Source organism: Diadema setosum, chromosome 1, assembly GCF_964275005.1.
Source record: "Diadema setosum chromosome 1, eeDiaSeto1, whole genome shotgun sequence".
Classification (NCBI taxonomy): domain Eukaryota; kingdom Metazoa; phylum Echinodermata; class Echinoidea; order Diadematoida; family Diadematidae; genus Diadema; species Diadema setosum.
In genome coordinates this window covers 21,957,884-21,976,939 of record NC_092685.1, presented here as the reverse complement: position 1 = coordinate 21,976,939, position 19,056 = coordinate 21,957,884, and the positions used below count along the sequence as shown (strand labels likewise).

Sequence of the window (19,056 nt, the reverse complement as noted above, 5' to 3'; positions counted from 1 at the left end):
ATTTTCTCATGATTCAATGCATAGAAAGGAAATATAAGAGAGTTAGGCTCGTTAGACGTTACTATCTAAATCACTTCGTTGTCTAAGAGTTTTTGGAATCTCTTATATGATTCTTAAAGTACACAACCTGCGTGTTTCCGTGAGCAGTGGATTTATTCAAACCACCAATGATAAATAGAAAGTATACATAACCGATTTACTTTATCTAATATGATATACGCATTGTGTAACTTTAACATAAATATTCCGGCGCTTCCATAACGCAACCGTGCAAACTCTGAGACATTGTGATCGATGTTACTCTCTGTGTCATTCATGGTAAATCACTTCTGAGCGATAATATTCCAAACTAGCTGAACCTGACCAATCAAAAATAGCTGTTTACAATTTACATGTAATGTGCATGTAATTATCAGTCAATTAGTGACTGCTTATCCCTAGATTCAGTCATCGAATGCAAAGATTAAAAGAAATAGAAATAGAGGTAAATAGTCTAGGTATTGCCTGTGTGGGTGTTTTTTTAACATGCCATTTAAATCTTTTAATCAGTATAAATTAATTACCCTTTCGTCATGGCATCACAGTTGAACGACAATGGAGTGATTTCATTTGATGGAGAAGTAGCTGCATTTAACGAGGCACCGTTGCCAATAGCAGGACGATTTATCGCTGTTTTTTGGGCTGACATTGACCCACTGGATACTGGGAGCGTGTCGCATTTCCAACGCCAGAGGACGGACGGTGATGCAGACGCCTTCGAAGCAGCGGATGAAATAGTGAGGCAAAATTTCGCCGGCAAGCAAGATTTCGAAACGTCGTGGATGTACGTGTGTACCTGGGACATGGTGCGTTTCAGCCGTAGTTTTGCAGCCGGCCCAGACGTTGTAAGTTCTATAGGAGCGCAATTTATCACTAATACTTTACATGATAACTCAGTAAGATGTTTTTGGTCACTGGTATTGTAATCACGCATTTTTTTTTTTTACCTTTTTCCTTTACCGGGCATCTCGAAAGCGATATTATTCAGACATACTAGAATCAAATAAGGACAGTAAAACCAAACTGTGGCGAACTATCAATGACCTTATTAAGAATAAAAAGAAAGAACTCCCGACCGTTATTTCCGAAAATGACCAAGATATTAACGAACCTGAAATCATTGCAAATTGTTTTAATAAGTTCTTTACCAACATAGGCCCCAATCTCGCCTCAACAATACTTCCAAACGCTGGAAATTTTACAGATTACCTTCCAGAAAGTAATAATAATTCTTTATTCTTTACTCCCACGAATGAAAATGAAATACTGAATATTGTTCGATCTTTTAAGTCGAGTAGATCTTGTGGCCACGATGGATTAAGTATGCATTTACTAAAACAAATAATACATTTTTTAGTAACCCCCATAGTACATATTTGTAACTTATCATTATCTACTGGGATCTTCCCAAATTCTTTAAAGATTGCGAAAGTAATCCCTATTCACAAAAAAGATGATGCGTCCCAAATAAAGAATTATCGTCCAATTTCATTATTGCCCGTCATTTCCAAAATCCTTGAAAAGATTGCACATGAACGTTTGTATAAGTTTCTGGTTGATAACCACATTTTAAATCCTAACCAATTTGGCTTTCGCAAAGGTTTTTCTACAGATTTTGCAATCATTCAAACTTGTGACAAAATTATCGATTCTATTGCGAACAAACAACACGTGATAGGAGTTTTTATGGACCTGAGCAAGGCCTTTGATACAATAGACCATGGAATTGTATTAAAAAAGCTACATAATTATGGCATAAGAGGAATAGTTCTTTCCTGGTTCCGAGATTATTTATCCCAACGTCAGCAATACGTAGCATTTCATTCAAGTACCTCGCTTAAGTCATATATTACTTGCGGTGTACCACAGGGATCCATTTTAGGACCTCTACTTTTTCTTATATATTTCAACGATATCATAAATTCCTCAACCCTTCTCACCTATGTATTATTCGCGGACGATACCAGTGTCTTCTACTCTCACAACTGTTTTAACACACTAGTTGATATACTTAATTCTGAGCTTGCAAAAATTTCTACATGGTTTAAATGCAATAAATTATCACTAAATATAGATAAAACGTGTTTTATAAACTTCAATACTTCATATTTGCAACCGGTAATGCCTAATAACATTATTATTGATGGTATGCCCATTATTGGAAAAAAATCAACCAAGTTCTTAGGGGTAACCCTTGACTTAAACTTAAATTGGAATAACCACATTGACAATATAACCACATTAATATCCAAAGCCATTGGAATACTTCGGAGATTAAAATATTTTGTAACGGAAAAAGTACTCATTATGTTATACAATGCATTAATCTTACCGTACATTAATTATTGTAATGTTGTCTGGGGAAACTGTAATAAAACCAAAGTAAATGTTATTTTTCTTTTACAGAAAAAGGCAATAAGAATATGTACCAACTCACATTATCTAGAACGTACTGATCCATTATTCCTTAGACTAAAAGTTCTTAAAGTTGACGATATACACAAATTTCAAACAGCAATATTTATGTTCAAATACACGCAAAATCTACTCCCACTCTTCCACAACGCATTTTCCCTTAACAGGGATGTCCATGCTTACCCCACGCGCCATCGTAATGATTTCCATTTGAATAACCCTAAACTCCTATTAGCTCAAAAATCAATTCGGCATAACGGGCCTGATATTTGGAATTCACTCCCTCTCCACATAAAACAGTGCACATCTCTCTATTCCTTTAAGGCAAATACAAAGAAATATTTCTTGGCACAATATCATACGGTATAGTAATCATTAAACATGTACCTCTTATACTCAACAACAAGGCAATATTTGGTCCACCCCCTTTTCCTTTTCTTTTACTCTGCTGCTTGACCCTTCGCCCATGTTATAACATATCCAATCATTTTCTTAGAAGTGCTGACCATCAACACTTTCGCGCTTCATCACCTGCACATGCACTCACAGGCACCACTCCTGTTTACCAAGTAATTGTATAAAACTGGATTTACACGCACTTTAACATGGCCCATCTGTATTAGTGTTCAAGTACTACAATAAAAAATGGTAATTTAACTCTGGCTGTCCGTCTGTTCAAGCACGGCTTATAACGGCGGCCCTCTGCATCATATGTATATATTATATATTGTACTGTGAATTAAGTCATTATTGGCCATATAAACATTTTGTATGTTATTTAACGTTTCATTTGTCTTTACATACAAAATAATCATGACTTACTATGTAATATGTCAATAATTTTCAGAATTGTATTTGTGTAATTGAACCTGCCTTTGTTATTTTTGTTATTCTGAAAGAAAATATGAAATGCAGAAATAAAATCTTTTCAAACAAAACAAACTTTATCATTCAAAATGTTATGGTCCCCGCATTCCTAACCATACACACACACTCAGCACCAAAAAAAAAAAAAAAAAAAAAAAAAGTTGACACTTTTTCATTTACAGATTATGTATATGTGAATGAAATAGAAATCAATAGGTTAGACCTATATATAAAAACAAAGCAATTCCATTCTCCTGTGGTCTGCTATACGGTAACATAACTTTGTAATTCAAATTCATTTCTGAATGAACACATTCGTTTTTCTCTGTCAAGGTGCCAAAACAAAAATTGTTAAATTGATAATCTGCCATTGCTGTGTTAACGCCCTGTCACATAACAATGGAAACAAAAGATCAAGATTACACAATGGATTTATCTTTGCATGAGAGTCATGATTGAGCCTTTGCACTCTCCCTCTCTCTCTCTCTCTCTCTTTCTCCGACTCACAAAAGAAAAAAAAAAGAGAATATTCATGAATGTGCTGATAGATAGCTGATAGATAGCTGAAGTGGCCCAACACGATTTTGATTTTAAAGAAAGAAAGAAAGGAAAACTGCTTAAAAGGATACTGCCTCAAAGGAAAGAAAGATCACTTTTTGATTAAAAGAAATTCTTTTCTTAAGTGCGATGAATCTTGCAAACTTTTATCACACTCTGTTTTATTTTTTCTGTGCATAATGATTGTATTGAAATTTGCTTAGCTTTTCTATTTTTGTGAAATTTTCATTGCAGTTTTGTGCAATTTTCACTTTTGCACACATGAACAGAAAAAGGAATGTGTTAGCTTGTGCGTAAAGTTGCGATTTGCGAATAGCTATTATCTTTGAATCCAATTGAAAAGTCCTTTAATTTGATAATTATAAAATCTATTGATTTTTACGAGAGTCTTGTGTAAGAAATATCAACGTGAAAATGTGTTTACTTTTTTCTGAATGTATGTTTATACATATTTGTATATGTATTTGATTATATATATAATATAGGTTTTCCCGGTCAATTTCATACTGTTGTCACTCAAATTCATCAATGTGCATTCAAATTCACGCAGCGCACGCACGCGAAAATATTCGGGCATTCAAATTCAGAATCCGAGCGATCAATTTCATTTATGGGCGTTCTGTTTCGTTTTCGTGAAATCAAATTCACGATTGGGCATTCAATTTCAAAATGCGAGCACCGACTTTCCTACTCGGGCATTCAAATTCATGCGATAGTCACGTGATAGTCCCAATGAGCTTGTTTGGAGCGTTCAAATTCATTTTTAGGCGATCAAGTTCCTACTTCGTGCAATCAATTTAACGAGTAAAATGGAGTAGACTTTTAAGAAAGGAAAAAGGGCCAACACAACCAATGAAGGCTTGCATATAGTGTAATTATGATTGTTTACAGGTTCTACATTGTTCTCTGTTCATGTACTCTTTGTTTTTCATCTCTATAAATTTCAAATTGTAATGTCCAATCAGCAGTGCATCCAAACAACACAAAGGCAATTTAATCATATCTCTTAATGATACTGCATGCTGACAACGCCCCAACACCAACCCCATAATGACAATTCATCAAAGACAAACTGACACACAATGATCTCACATAGTCCCGCAAAAGTAAATCAATAAGACAGCAATACACAACAAACAAGACGTATAAAATGTTCATGTATCAGTGTCAATATAGTCGATTTTTTTTTCTTCGAAAGTGTCAACAAACCCTCCGTATCATGCTCGTCTGTAGGCCTATACAGTGCCCAATGTTTGTTTGTTTCATTTTCCATCAAAAAAGATGGCTGGATAACCTATATTCAGCTGCAATAGCTGGTCTTAAATATGGGGTCCAGTTGGATGTTCTGCTCTCTGCGATGAATAAATGAAGTGGGATCTTTTACGTACATGAGTTGTGACTCTCTCACACAATGGGACCTCCATTTTGGCCCGAATTCACGAAGGTGGTACAAATGAAACCATGGTCTAAACCATGGACAAAAACCATGGAGCGCCAAGTGTCGCATGGAAAATTTCGTTACAAAATCAGTCATTTCGTCGGTGAAATGATTATTTTGTAACGAAATGACAACACTTTGTAACTAAATGAACATTTCGTCCACGAAATGATAATTTCATTATCGAAACGGTCATTTTGTCGACGAAAATGACCAATCTTGTAACGAAATATTCCGTGCCACACTTGGCGCTCCATAGTTTTTGTCCATGGTTTAAACCATGGTTTAATTTGTACCACCTTCGTGAATTCGGGCATGTCCAATCCGAGGGACATGTGCCTGTATATTCCTTTTTCCTTGGCGCGAGTTCAAAATTGTCAATGAACAGGTGGACCTCTACTGCAAATTAAATAATTATCATAAATCCCAATATATTCAAATCCAAATGAGAAACACGTACACGGCCCCAAACTAACTAAATTCAGGACTTCTTTTAAATTGAATGCAGTTATTTGGCACATGGTTGCCTATTCACGAATTTGAATGACCGACGAGATTCCGTCGCCAGCATGACATGAATTTGAATGCTCATTGGTGAAATGCGTGCTCCTCTCTTAAATTTGAATGCTGTGATAGTGAATTTGAATGTTCCGATAGTGAATTTGAATGTTCCGACAGTGAATTTGAATGCTCGGATAGTGAATTCGAATGACCGGATTTTGAATTTGATTGCCGATTCAGTGCTGCGAGCGTGGAATGCGTGAAATCGAATGCTCGGAATAGGAACTTGAATGACAAAAGTATGAAATTGACCGGGAAAACCTATATATATATATATATATATATATATATATATAATTATATTCATATTTGTTTATCTAGATGTAGGTATGTATTCATTATCTATTCATTTACGACGTATTTCAGGCAAACTCTTTCCAAGTTGTGTTACTTACTGACGGTCAGGCTTCCTTTGCAATACTAAACTACGAAAGCATCATATGGACGACGGGTGATTTTTATGGGGGTGATCTCTTCACTGGTCTCGGTGGCAACCCGGCCAAGGTGAGGCACTTGTCTTCGCAGTCAGCACAAGCTCGTAGTAACATGGGTTAGGAAAAGGTTTAGAAGCTACATTCTAGCTGTTAAATGAAGCAATCTCATTCCTATTACAGCTGGTCTGCGTAGGTAACAAGGTCCATATTTTGATCTAATATCATTGGGGCTCCATTTCCTATAGTTACTATGTAGAAGATTTCATATGAATTGATTTTCTCGAACTGCATCAACGGAGGATGTAATTAACCAAAATGGAAACTTAAACATGCTGTACTACATTTAACGCTATCGGATTATAGGCGACCGTTCACCACTAATATTCGCTTAACCCATACCAGAAAATGGTAATGTGTATCCAAATCAAGTAATTGGCTGAGAGCTTATACGCGACCAGTCTTTTATTTTCCCTTTTCAGGGATATTTTTTTTTTTTAATTTCACAGGGCCTTAGTGAATGTTTTGTTTTGCGTCTAATGTTTCACCTCTTGCGAATTTAATGTACCATCGCAGTCACATGCACCCATTTACCATTTTGCATACCATTGTACAACTTCGCTGTTGAGCGTGCAATTTTTGGCAAAGCAATTTCGAACAGACATCATCCTTTTACATCGCTCCCATTACTGTTAATCTTCTGACTTGGCTTGGCCCACTTTCGTAAACGTCCGAGATAGTGTATGAGGACGATGGTAAATGGTCTTTACTAGTGCAGTGAACAGAATTTCTTGCTATATAGGTGAAAGATGTATTCAACCCGATTTGTTAGTGTATAGATGCCTATATCTTTCACTTCGTGTAGAAGCTTGTACCATCGCAATCGTGATCGCACATTATTTGTATGATATCCATCTTGTTGGAACTTGATAGAATCTCCCTTACTGAGGAACAGATTAATGAAATAAACACAGACATCTCAAAATGTTAAAATGAAGACATATACCTAACTGACGAGGGCTTTTTAGTCGGGGAATTAATCAAGAGGTAACGTGGTCTGGGCAATGCAGGAATTCCGCACACCAGTATTGATAGCAGAATCCTGGAAAATCCGCCTTTGTGAGATGACTTTTTTTACCCAAAGGAGCGTTGACACTTCTGTTTGTAATATTGTTAGGAATTATTGCTCCTGTTTAAAATCTGCTTGCAACCATCCAGTTTGGTGTAAGATAGGGAGATCGTCGGGTACATTTCTATGACAATTCAGCGTTTTCTGTGTTTTTCTCACTACTTCCTGTTGACCGTTAAACATCACTGACTGTGCACTTCTCAGGTTGGCTTCAACAAAGGGGACGGCGCGACTCATTACAGTCTTGAAGGATCTGGAACAGATGACGTAGTTAATATTGACGAAAAGAGTAACGTTGGAGAACCGGGGAGGTTCGTTTTCAGGATCGACGGAAATGATATCATCGGCGCTGAACTCGTCATCGTAGACACGGTAGAAACAGAAAAGGGTAAATATTGGGAAAGCGCATTACATCAATAATTCACGTACACTCTTTCCCACCAAGACCCTACTCCCACTAAGAATTATTTCAAAATTAATGACGTGTAACTGGTTGAATCTTAGTACTCTATAGATATATATAGTAGATGTGATAATGTTTGTAGGCAATACATGTATACGAGAGTGTAGGATCCATCAAGGTGTCCACAGGGTTTTCTGAAATTTCACTGTCAGTGCACGTTTCCAGGTACTACACAAATCCTTTCAGATGTTCCAGTATTTACGATTAGCACGGCAGTCCCCAAGTTGATTTCTGGGATTCGTGTTCTGTCAGGTTTATGTAAGCTTCTGACGGCATGAGCATTGAGAATTAAGTGGTTTCCGGCCAACGGCCACCGACCACCGGCCTAGTCACATTGAGGACTTGGGTTCGAATCCTAGTGAATTCTCATGTTCTTTATTCATTTATTCATTTATATTTCTATTGAAACTTAACTTATATGATAAAGAGAAGTCGTACTGTTGGACTTTTGTTTGTTTGTTTTTTACTTTGTTTCATGAAAGCGTGCCTATAGGGAGATGCGTAGGATTATCGATAGGCAGGTGTCACTTATGATATCGAAGATATTGAGCCTCTTTGCTGGATCAAAAATAAAAGAGTACAGAAGCAAAGTGATCGCAGTATTATCGTGCCACTGGAAGCGAGATATCTTACGTACACTGTACTCCTTCATCACTTTCAAATGTTTTCGGCAGCTTTGTGACTGTAATGAGAAACTTTACTAGTTGATAGATGGCACTGAAGATGCAAATAACCTGCACAACAACTTCAGCTGTTACTCGTTATCTTTTCGCAGGAAAACTGACAGTATCTCCGTTGCGTGGCACCATGCTGGGCGGAACGCAAGTTTTCGTTCGCAACGCTGTCCTGAACGCCACCTCAGTGATATCCTGTACGTTCGATAATCAAACCGTCAGGGGGAGGCGCCTGTCAGATTCCGACGCTGTTTGCGTGACGCCGACGTTCTTTAAAACCGGTCGGATACCGTTGGCGGTATCTTTCGACGGTGGGACGAGTGTCAGCTTTCGAGCTATGTTCACACTTGGTGAGTATTGAGAGTTACGTGCTATACATACACGCAATATGTGCATGTAATACAATCATTGTATTGTGTAAATATATGTACACATAATAAGCCTGCGCAAACATAAACATTATAGCTCAATATTCAATAATAATACAAAGATGTTACATATACAATAGATGGTCCATAATATCAAATACACTATTGAGAATTAGGGGATTGTTTATCTTGTTTCATTGGATAAATTAGCTTACTGATGAATGTTTGGTGGGAGTGTGTAGGCCTACCAGATTGATAGCTTCTTCGTCCCTGCTCAACCACTATATATACGTGATACTCAATTACCCCAGAAAATGTAGGAGTTGTCATGCCCAGCGTGATCTCAGAGGCGACGAGCAGTAACGTCAAGTTCTCCCAAGCATTCAACGTCTCGTGGGATGTCAGCGTTCTTCAAAACGTGTCCGACGTCGACGTCGTGCTCTTCGGCTACAAGGAAGACATCGACAACGGACTGATCACGTTCGAGGAGCAAATCGTGTTGGTTGAGGATGCGGAGCACGACGCAGGCCACGTGCTCGTACCTAATCCCGGCAACATTACAGTAGACTACCATGTGGGCATTATTGGCGTTCTTGAAAGAAGAAGTGAAAACGCAACTACCGATGGGTGGGTATAGCGACACTCAAGCTACATTGCATTGTTCCTTTGTTTGGAGTATCTCCCTGATTTTGATCTAAATGCTGCACTATCTTACTTTGATTTCCCTGAAAGTCATCTTCAAAAATTACGTCTATTGATATAGTCATGTTCTCGCTTTGATATTAAGAAGGATTTCATTCACACCTATCAAAATATGGCGTATCTTGATATTATTTGATTTTTTTAACATTGATCTTTTTTTTTTCACAAACGGAATCCCATGACACTTGCATGGGATAAAAAAAAATTTTCTTCATCCTGCCATATGTTGTAATATGCGTGTAATTGATCAATCACGACAAAGCGGTAACACCTGTTCAATTTTCTGATTAACATGATGTATATCATGAATATGGCATTCTCAAGATAAGCTGACTCGACTTTCACCTAAAAAAACAAAACAAAAAGAAATAATTGCTCTATTAAAAAAAAAGTGCATTAATTGTCTTGAAGATTGTAGATCCTTAATAAAGATCAACCTTATACTTCGGTGTTGTCGTCAGGAGAGTTAATGTTATTTGAAATCAGTATAAAATTCAAATGAAAGAAAACGTTGTATGTGTTTTTTCAAGATTTTCGTGAAAGACTAACACAATGAAACACCTTGTTTGGCAGGCTTAGAGGACGCGCAATGCTGTGGGGTGAGGTTCACGTCCTGCAGTGGCTGCGGGGTACTGACCCTGTGGCCTGGTGTAACGAGTGGGACTCTGCTCAAGGCGGGTCCGACGAGATTAAATTCATGGAGGCGAGACAGTCGTGTCCATGCAGCCTCTCCCAGGCAAGGTTGGACACGGGGAGTTTCAGGCCCCTTCAAAGCTGCTCCCTCGACTCGGACACTGGAGAGAACTGCACATCCAAAGCCGGAGCAATTCATTGCGTCGTAGCCAGCATCCCGAGGTGATTGGACAATTAGCTAGTTTTAGTGTTTGATCGACTTTTTCATGTTTTTTGAATGGCACTGAATTGAATAGATATACATCCATCTCAAATACACCCCATCCGTCCTTTACAATACGTCACAGATTGTGCATCTCTCACTTTACATACACAGTCAGAGGCATGCACGTCAGAAGTAGAACATCAGAAGTCAAAATGCCAAGTGTAACAATGTCGTCAGCGGTATTGAAATGTCAGAGATGGAAGTGCCGATATGACAAAACTGGCACTTGTAAAAAAAAAGAAAAAAAAAAGGCAGAGGTAATTATGTCGTGCAAAAGATTGAACATTAATGTCAGCCAAAATACAAGCACGTGTCTGAATAGCATACATTCATTAAAAATGTCACTGGTAGTTTCTAGAGATATTCTTCCGAGATTCCGTAATTCCCAAAACATGTTATATGATATGGATCTAGCGAATAGTAATGGATCAGGGACACACGACGTGAAAGTAGAACGATGTATTCAAGAATATTTAGATGGAATTTTACACACACACACACACACACACACCAAAAAAAAAAAAGAAGAAAGAAAGAAATTATGATGTAGACCATCGAAAGCCCTGGCTTTTCAAGAAGTCATAGATAATGGAATAATGGAATAATATTTTATCTAATAATATGATAGATATTAATAATATAATAGATATCAATAACATGATAGATGTTGTCTTAATGACAGATCAAGGATATTTTGTACATTCTTTAAAAAAACGTAAAGATTTGTGGGAAATGTTCTGAGGTTCTCTTTATATCGATTTACTTTTGTGACATCATAAATTGCTCCCGTCTAGACAAGACGGCCCAAGGAATAAACCGAACTTTTAAGATAAGATATCTTTTGAAAACAAACTCCGATTTTCCTCAAAATTCCTCGGAGTGTTTCTCTTACCTTTTCCCCTTTGCTGAATTCACATACAGGTTAAGATGAAACTCTCCCTTCATTAAGACTAGGAATGCTGGTCTTAATAAATGGTATTCCATATCGACATGCTGCTTTAATTCACAAAAAGAATGAATGAATGGATGGATAAATGAATGAATGAATGAATGAATGAATGAATGAATGAATGGATGGATGAATAAATGAATGAATGAATGAATGAATGTATGTATGTATGAATGAATGAATGAATGAATGAATGAATGAATGAATGTGTGTATGTATGAATGAATGAATAAATGAATGAATTAAAGAATTATTTCGGCACTGTCCCTGTACAGCGTGGAGAACGGAGGACAAGAATGCTGCTACGGCAAAGATGGCAACATCATGAACGCTGCGCTTCAGCAGGGATGGAAGCCTAGCGGTGGCCTCTCCTATCTCGTTCATCAAGATGGTGTGTCCCCTTTCCAGCATCCAGGAAAGGTAATTGGATCAAGTCGAATGTTGCAATGGTGGGGAACGTGATTTTTTATGGAGACCTCAAGGCAAATTCACTCGTGGATTCCATAAACCGAGCGAGTTACTATATAGTACCTTCACAACTCAAGCCTCTTCACCACGAGTTAATCTCCCTCAGTAACAGTCAAAGGTATAGGCATTAACAACTACCCCAGAGTCACTGTGATTAGAACTTATATTGAATTAGGTTAATTTGCGTTTTCACCTATCACATTTTATATACGTAAGGGCAGGTGGATAGATGAGTTATCACTTCCGTTTGTCATTTTCGTATGTGCTCTTAAATCGAGAAATCACAGTACCTCATCAATAACCTGCTCATTCAGCTTCTCGAGTCTTGTCATCTTTTTAAAAGGAAACTTTGCACTGCTTTTTGAACTGCTTGCTTCCCTCTGACGTCCTATCCGTATAGGTACCTTTCCTGTCACACTTCATCGCCGACGTCCTCCCGTTGTCGTACTGCTGCACGTATCAAGAATCCCTCTCCGAATCATCGGAGCGGTCCACCGGCTGTGCGAGCTACATTGAGCGCAGACCTTCCCAAGTTTGCGACAACTATGAGCCACCGTCCATGGGTGATTATAGTCCTTTTCTTTAGCTCCTATAAAGGGAAACTCCACTGCCTTGTCGGAGTTGGCTGTCATGATATTTAAGTAAAGTAAACATTTAGAACTGAAGAGTGAGAATTTCGTATAAATCAGATAGAAATGAGAGGTAAGTTTTATCAATCTACCGGTGCAGGAAATTTGTGATTTTACTCACTCTCATATAGATGTACTCCAATTTGAATGGAATGGTGTCAAAATTACGCATCTGTCGTTTAATGTAACACCAGAGTTCATCGTTTAAGCAATCATGCACGCACCTCTTTTAAAAAGTCCAAATATACTTTGGCTTAAAAACAGCAAAGAAATTCACCCAAGATATGCAGGATGACAAGCATTGACACCCGTTATATACTGTAGTGTTCTCATATATTCATCGATTTATCAATTGATTGATTATCATCTTCTTTGCTCATTAGCACTAGGGAATGGCGACCCCCACATCACCACTTTGGACATGAAGACATACACCTTTAATGGACACGGCGAATTTCTCTTGCTTCAGACCCTGGATGGGGTGTTTACACTGCAGAGCCGAACGAGGCCTTTCTCAGGTAATTTCACCAGTGACGTAATTGTGCACTTTTCGCTGAATCATCTCGACCCTGCTGACATTTTTCTGAAAATCTCTTTTTTTTTTCTTTTTTTTTTTCTACTGCTGCATGGGACTGATCTCCGATTAGCTATCTGTTTTACTCCTTGATTCAATGCAAAATGTCTCTATTTCAGAGGTGGTGGGGGTTAAAGGAGTTCTGAGATTCTTGTCTGAAAATCCAAATCTATTTAAGGGTGGGCGGTGAGTTGACTCAGTCGGTAGCGCGTCTGCCTCACGATCACGCGGCCCGGGTTCGAACCCGAGTCTGGACTGAGCAATGTTGTGTGTAAGCATACCGTCCTCTCTAGCAAGAGGCAAAACACTCTGCCCCTCGGATAGGACATAAAATGGAAGTCCCGTGTATGAGAGAGTAACAACTCATGCATGTAAAAGATCCCGCTTCATTCATTCATCGCAAAGAGCAGGGTGTTTAACCCGGTGAAGTGGTCCCACCTCACGTCCAACTGGACCCCATGGAAGACCAGCTTAACGTAGCTGAATATGGGCTATCCAGCCATCTTCTGAGATGGAAAATGAACAAACAAACAAACAAAGGGTTTGATTGGGGGTATACAACGCCTGTTTTTCCTTCTTTCCTCCTTTCCTATCAATGTACAGTGACGGTATGATGGCAAAAATTTACATAGGGTATAATGCATACACATAACATATAATAATTCATGAAATATCACTGTTTTGTTATCTTGTACGGTGAACATGGTGAAACTGTAACTCAGCAAATGTATCTTTGTGCTTTCAGTATTGAACTGAAAATGAAAAAGGGCTAGCACATAACCCATCCGCACACAACATAGTGTAAATAATTATGTAAATATAGCACTTTTAGTTTAGCATCCGTCCCTCCTATTCTCTTTCCGATGTGTATTATGTACGGGGGCTGCACGCAAATCAAGCCACGCTTATGCTGTAGCCCCACTGTATTATTTATTGTTGTTTTACCTATATGCGTTGCTGTACATTGTGTAAAGGTAATGAAGGAAAAGTATTCTGTGAACAACTTATGTTTATGTATGTACATGAATGTGCATGTACAATGATGATACAGAAACCAATAAATCAAATCAAATCAAATCAAATCAAATCAAATCAAGTTTCTTTGCCTCAAATCTATTTGTGATCATGGGGCCCGTTTCATAAAACTTGTCATCAGTGACAACTGCCACATTTCTATGACAAATTTGCTCTCAGTCAGTCAGATACAAGGATTTCAGTAGCTTGTCACATCTATGACAACTTGTCACTGATCGCATCTTGTCACAACTTGTCACAACATCTTGTCAAAACTTGTCACATCATATTCTATGACAACTTGTCACTGATGACATATATATATATTATGTCTAGCTAATTGCTTTTTGATGTTATTTAGTCTTTTTGTCCACGAGGAGACTGCAAAATACAAGCTTAGCTTTTTAGCATGTCTCCTCCATTTCCTGCAACTTTAGTTTTAATCCAATTTTCATTGTTTACTTTGCTTTTGTGATGCGTAGTATTGTCAACATCACGTATTTTTCTTTGTTACTACATTGCATTGATGTTGTGTTATTTTGTGTATGAAAATGTTGTTGGAAATGAAATAAATGAAATGAAAATGAAATGAAATGAAAAAATGACAAGTTTTATGAAACGAGCCCCAGGTCCATATTAGTAGCTCTGTTGTAGACTTATTTTGTCTTTTCGTTTATTGGTTTGATTGTTGTTGTGGTTTTTTTAACTGCAGACACTCAAGCAACTGTCTTTGTTGCAATAGCAGCACAGTGCATAGGAAGTGATGTGATACACGTAGAATTAGTTGATACGCAGTCTATGGATGTCTATGTTCGACCAAGGGATGGCGATGACTTCGAGAAGGTTGACTTTGAACAAGCAGAGCAGCAGACTTACGATGGTGAGTGACCACTCCATGGTGCTGTTTGATTGTCTGTGAGGTAAATTTCTTTTCACTCAATTTAATTTCAATTATTTTCTTTTAATTGCATCGTGTTTCACTTCATTTCGCTCTTGTTTTCACATTGCGTTCATTTCAAAACGGCAATGCGCTTCGTCAGCAAATTTCTGAGGAGTTGAAAAAAATGCACACACACAAACTTTAAAAACTACAAAGATTATAATTCTCCAAGGTGAAGTAGAAGAAACTAAAACTAGATTAAAGGAGTAGAAGGGCTTATTATTATTTTACATGATTATGAATATGATGATGATTATTATTATTATTATTATTACTATCATTATTATTGTTATTATTATTATTATCATTATTATTATCATTATTATTATCGTTATTATTATTGTCATCATCATCATCCTGCTTCCTCTTTTTATCATTATTATTGTTACATTACATTCGTAATTCTATGCATCTTCAGGAGTGTCCCTAACCGGCCGCAATATATCTGACAATGGCGTCCAAGTAGTATTCAACGCCGGCGTCACGTTGCAGCTGAAGGCTGCGGAGGGCGCGCTGAGCATCCTGCTAGTGACGCCTCGGTTCTTTCGAAACAACACGCGGGGCCTGATGGGGTCGTGGAACGGCAATCCCGACGACGATTTCACCACTTCCGACGGGCGAGTTTTATCGCCCAATCTGACTGCGGAGGAGATACACTTTGAGTTCGGATTGTCGTGTGAGTAACGAGCTTGGGACGAATTTACTTCTTACTCTCTGTCTGATGTGCGCTTGTTTGACTGTTCCTTTGTTGCTGTTTTGTATGTGTGTGTGTGTGTGTGTGTGTGTGTGTGTGTGTGTGTCTGTCCTCTTCTGCTCTCGATCTTGTGTTAATTGCGTGTTCGGTGCAGATGCCTGTCATCCGGGTGTATTGGAGTAGTGACCATGATTATACCCTGACTAATGAATAAAGCCTACCAGAGACTTCGGTATGCCAGAGTAGGTCTATTGCTTTTCCCTTGATTGGTATGTGCTGTGTATTGTCAAGGCCTTAAGACATGATACCTATACGTGACACGTATACGTTTGGTGTGTTTTTTTTTTTTCAAAAGCCCTTTATTCACTATCAAGAGCTGTCGCTTCTCATCCATAAATATCAATACCACTTGCATCATCGTAGTGCTGCATTCATGATTTTTCTACGTCTTCATCATTGAGCTGTCCCCGTCAAATTTTACCATCTATTGCTCCGTCTCCACGATTTGTACATTTACATTTACATTTTCTCATATCATGGCTTTGATATCCAAATAATTGTACAGTCCCGTCAACGATACATTCGCAAGCTGTAGATCTAATGTTCATGACGCGTCTCTTCCCAGGTTGGAAAATAACAACAGGCCTGTTTCATTAAGATTTACTAAGCGTAACTCAGTAAATCGAGCTTACGATGTTAAGTCCGTTTCATAAAGATATTCAGATTTGAGAACAAACCATGCGTATCTTTTTTTTTTTTTGACTCGCATCAATCGTAAGATCAATCTTACGATCAACCTGTATGAGACAGGCCCCAGCTGTCTTGCGCATGTGCAGAACACTTTTTTTTTTTTTTTTTTTTTTTGGCCTGACAGCGGCGTCCTCGCAAACGTTGGCGTCGCAGATTTAAATCTCGCTATTCATTTCTAGTGCGAGATATTGATCTTGGATCTTGGATGAGTAGACCTCCCAAACATCTCCTGTGGAGTTTTAACACACCACAGGAAGATGTTTTAGTTGTACGTCATATCCCACATTGGTTTAGCTTGAAGAATGAGTTAAACCAATGTCGCATGAACTTGCGTCATTCATTCCGATGATGAGATTCTTTGCTAAGGTTCGAGGTCATGTGCCAAATTCTCCTCTTCATGCTTTAACCGCAGGGAACGTCTCGGAGGAAGACACGCTGTTTTACTACCCGGCTGGCTCGAACCACAGTCTTACCAACGATCTAGCCTTCACTCCAGTCTTTCAGGCGACGATGAACCCCAGTGTGGAGCAGAATGTTGTAGAGGAAGTGTGTCAGGGAAACTCGTTTTGCACCTTTGACTTCCAGACTACGGGCAGTCAGGCCTTTGCCCAGAACTCGCTCCAAACTTTCCAAGACTTTGAAGAAGCAGCGAACAGCGTCGTGTTGGGTGAGTTCCTGGTCACAAAATCTACAGTTCTTTTATGAGTTAAGTCAAATTGCTACCCAGTGTAATTTTATGTTAAAGAAGTGCAAATAAAATCATGCTTATCAGTGTTCTTGGAATGGTTCTTGGAATCACATCGTGTGTGAAAAACTCCTGCCTGTCATTTCAGTGGTGTGTCCGCCTCTGACTACACCGACCAATGGAAACCTAATCGCCAGTCGGTTCACTGAAGGGGGTGAGGCAACTTTCACCTGCAGTAGCGGCTACCAACTCAGCCAGAACAACACACTTTTGTGTCTGCCAAACGCGACGTGGGACGGAAGCGAACCTAACTGCATAGGTAATTAAGGTTTGATGCCCATTGCTGACTTGTCTAGAGTGTTCCTTTGAAGAGGGCTTTACCCCAAACACGGTGGATTCATGGTGAATGCTGAGGGAGTAGAGAACATATCACCGCAGTTTGAGAAAACTCAGGCGATGTGTTTAAAAAAATATGAATTCTGAAAGCGTTAATCAAAATCCATGTGCACTCATCGCTGGATAAGAAGGCTACAACAATTCGTGATGGTGGAGCGATGATAGGAAATGTGAACCAAATTCTAAGAGGTCATTTCTAAATACATGTATGAAAAAACACATTTCCTTAACTTATCAACTTATCACTGACATTGAGATATTCATCGGCTGTCTTTAACCCTATTTTTTTATCATAGCTTAACTCCAGTGGCATAACTGTAGGACAATTATGATTAAGATTTTTCAAATTAGTGTCAAGCAGTGTCTCAGACACCTTTCTGACGTTTATTTCGTCAGGAATACCTTCGTACCCACGCAAACTCTCGGTACATGCCTAATATTTTATTCATCTTCTGTTATGCTTCAATGCACTCAAATAAAACACAAATTTAAATCAATGCGTCTGGACGTTCACTGTTGTAAAACGTTATTCCAAGAACGGTTTTATGTCTGGTCCTGGACGTTTCATCATCTCGTCTGATTTTATTAATTGAACGTTACCTAGATGAATCACAACTTACAGCAGTTATTGTTCAGCGAATTTATACAATATCACTTCAAAGTTATCGTTCTATGTCCTTTGAAATAAAAGATTCATGTTTCATGTTTTACTAAATTTGTAAGTGGTCACCTCATGTTCTTTACTGCGTGAGTGTGCTACGGTAACACCAAGTTATTGCACTGAATTACCATGATTACATGCATGATTTCCCGTGATCAAACTAAAACCACGCGACATGAAAATACATTGGAATCACAGCGCTTTGACATTGATTTTCTCCATTCTCTTCAATTCAACAGATATCGAGAGGCCAAACATCATTTGTCCAGAAGATTACGTCGCGACGAACGACCCCGGCTTAGGAAGCGCTGAAGTAACATGGTCCATGCCGCGCGTTTGGGATAACTCCGGAGAAGTGACCGTCACACTAGAAGGACCAGCCACCAATGGCACCAACTTTACCATCGGTTCCACCACGGTCCAGTACACAGTCACGGATGCAGCAGGAAATACACAGTCCTGTTCTTTTGAAATACTTATAACCGGTAATCATTTGAACATGTCCAAACTCACGTTTTTGTCGTATTCTGCGTGTCGCTGATACTTTTGAACGTAGCCACTTTCCCGCACCCAAACAAGGGATAAACGCATCATTGTGATATGACATGATGACAAATAAAAAGAAAGGTTTGCCGGGGAGTTTCATCGATCTAACGCGCAGGCATGGCAGGGCGGTTTCCCTAACAGACACATCTGGTGCAAGACAATATGTTATCGGTTTACAGTTAAGAATCGCATTGTAGCGATATGAAA

General features: G+C 38.6%; 1 protein-coding gene across 1 annotated transcript; it reads left to right on the top strand.

Annotated features, from left to right (window-relative positions):
• The first annotated feature begins 572 nt into the window (after positions 1–572).
• On the top strand, positions 573–18,615 carry LOC140242534 (sushi domain-containing protein 2-like). Its single transcript, XM_072322625.1, has 14 exons — positions 573–884; positions 6,245–6,382; positions 7,643–7,826; positions 8,677–8,925; positions 9,255–9,570; positions 10,219–10,500; positions 11,768–11,912; positions 12,361–12,523; positions 12,973–13,107; positions 14,890–15,057; positions 15,536–15,793; positions 16,974–17,228; positions 17,395–17,536; positions 18,543–18,615. Exons 1-14 carry the CDS (start codon positions 573–575, stop codon positions 18,613–18,615), a joined length of 2,820 nt encoding a protein of 939 aa, XP_072178726.1.
• The last annotated feature ends 441 nt before the right edge of the window (positions 18,616–19,056 follow it).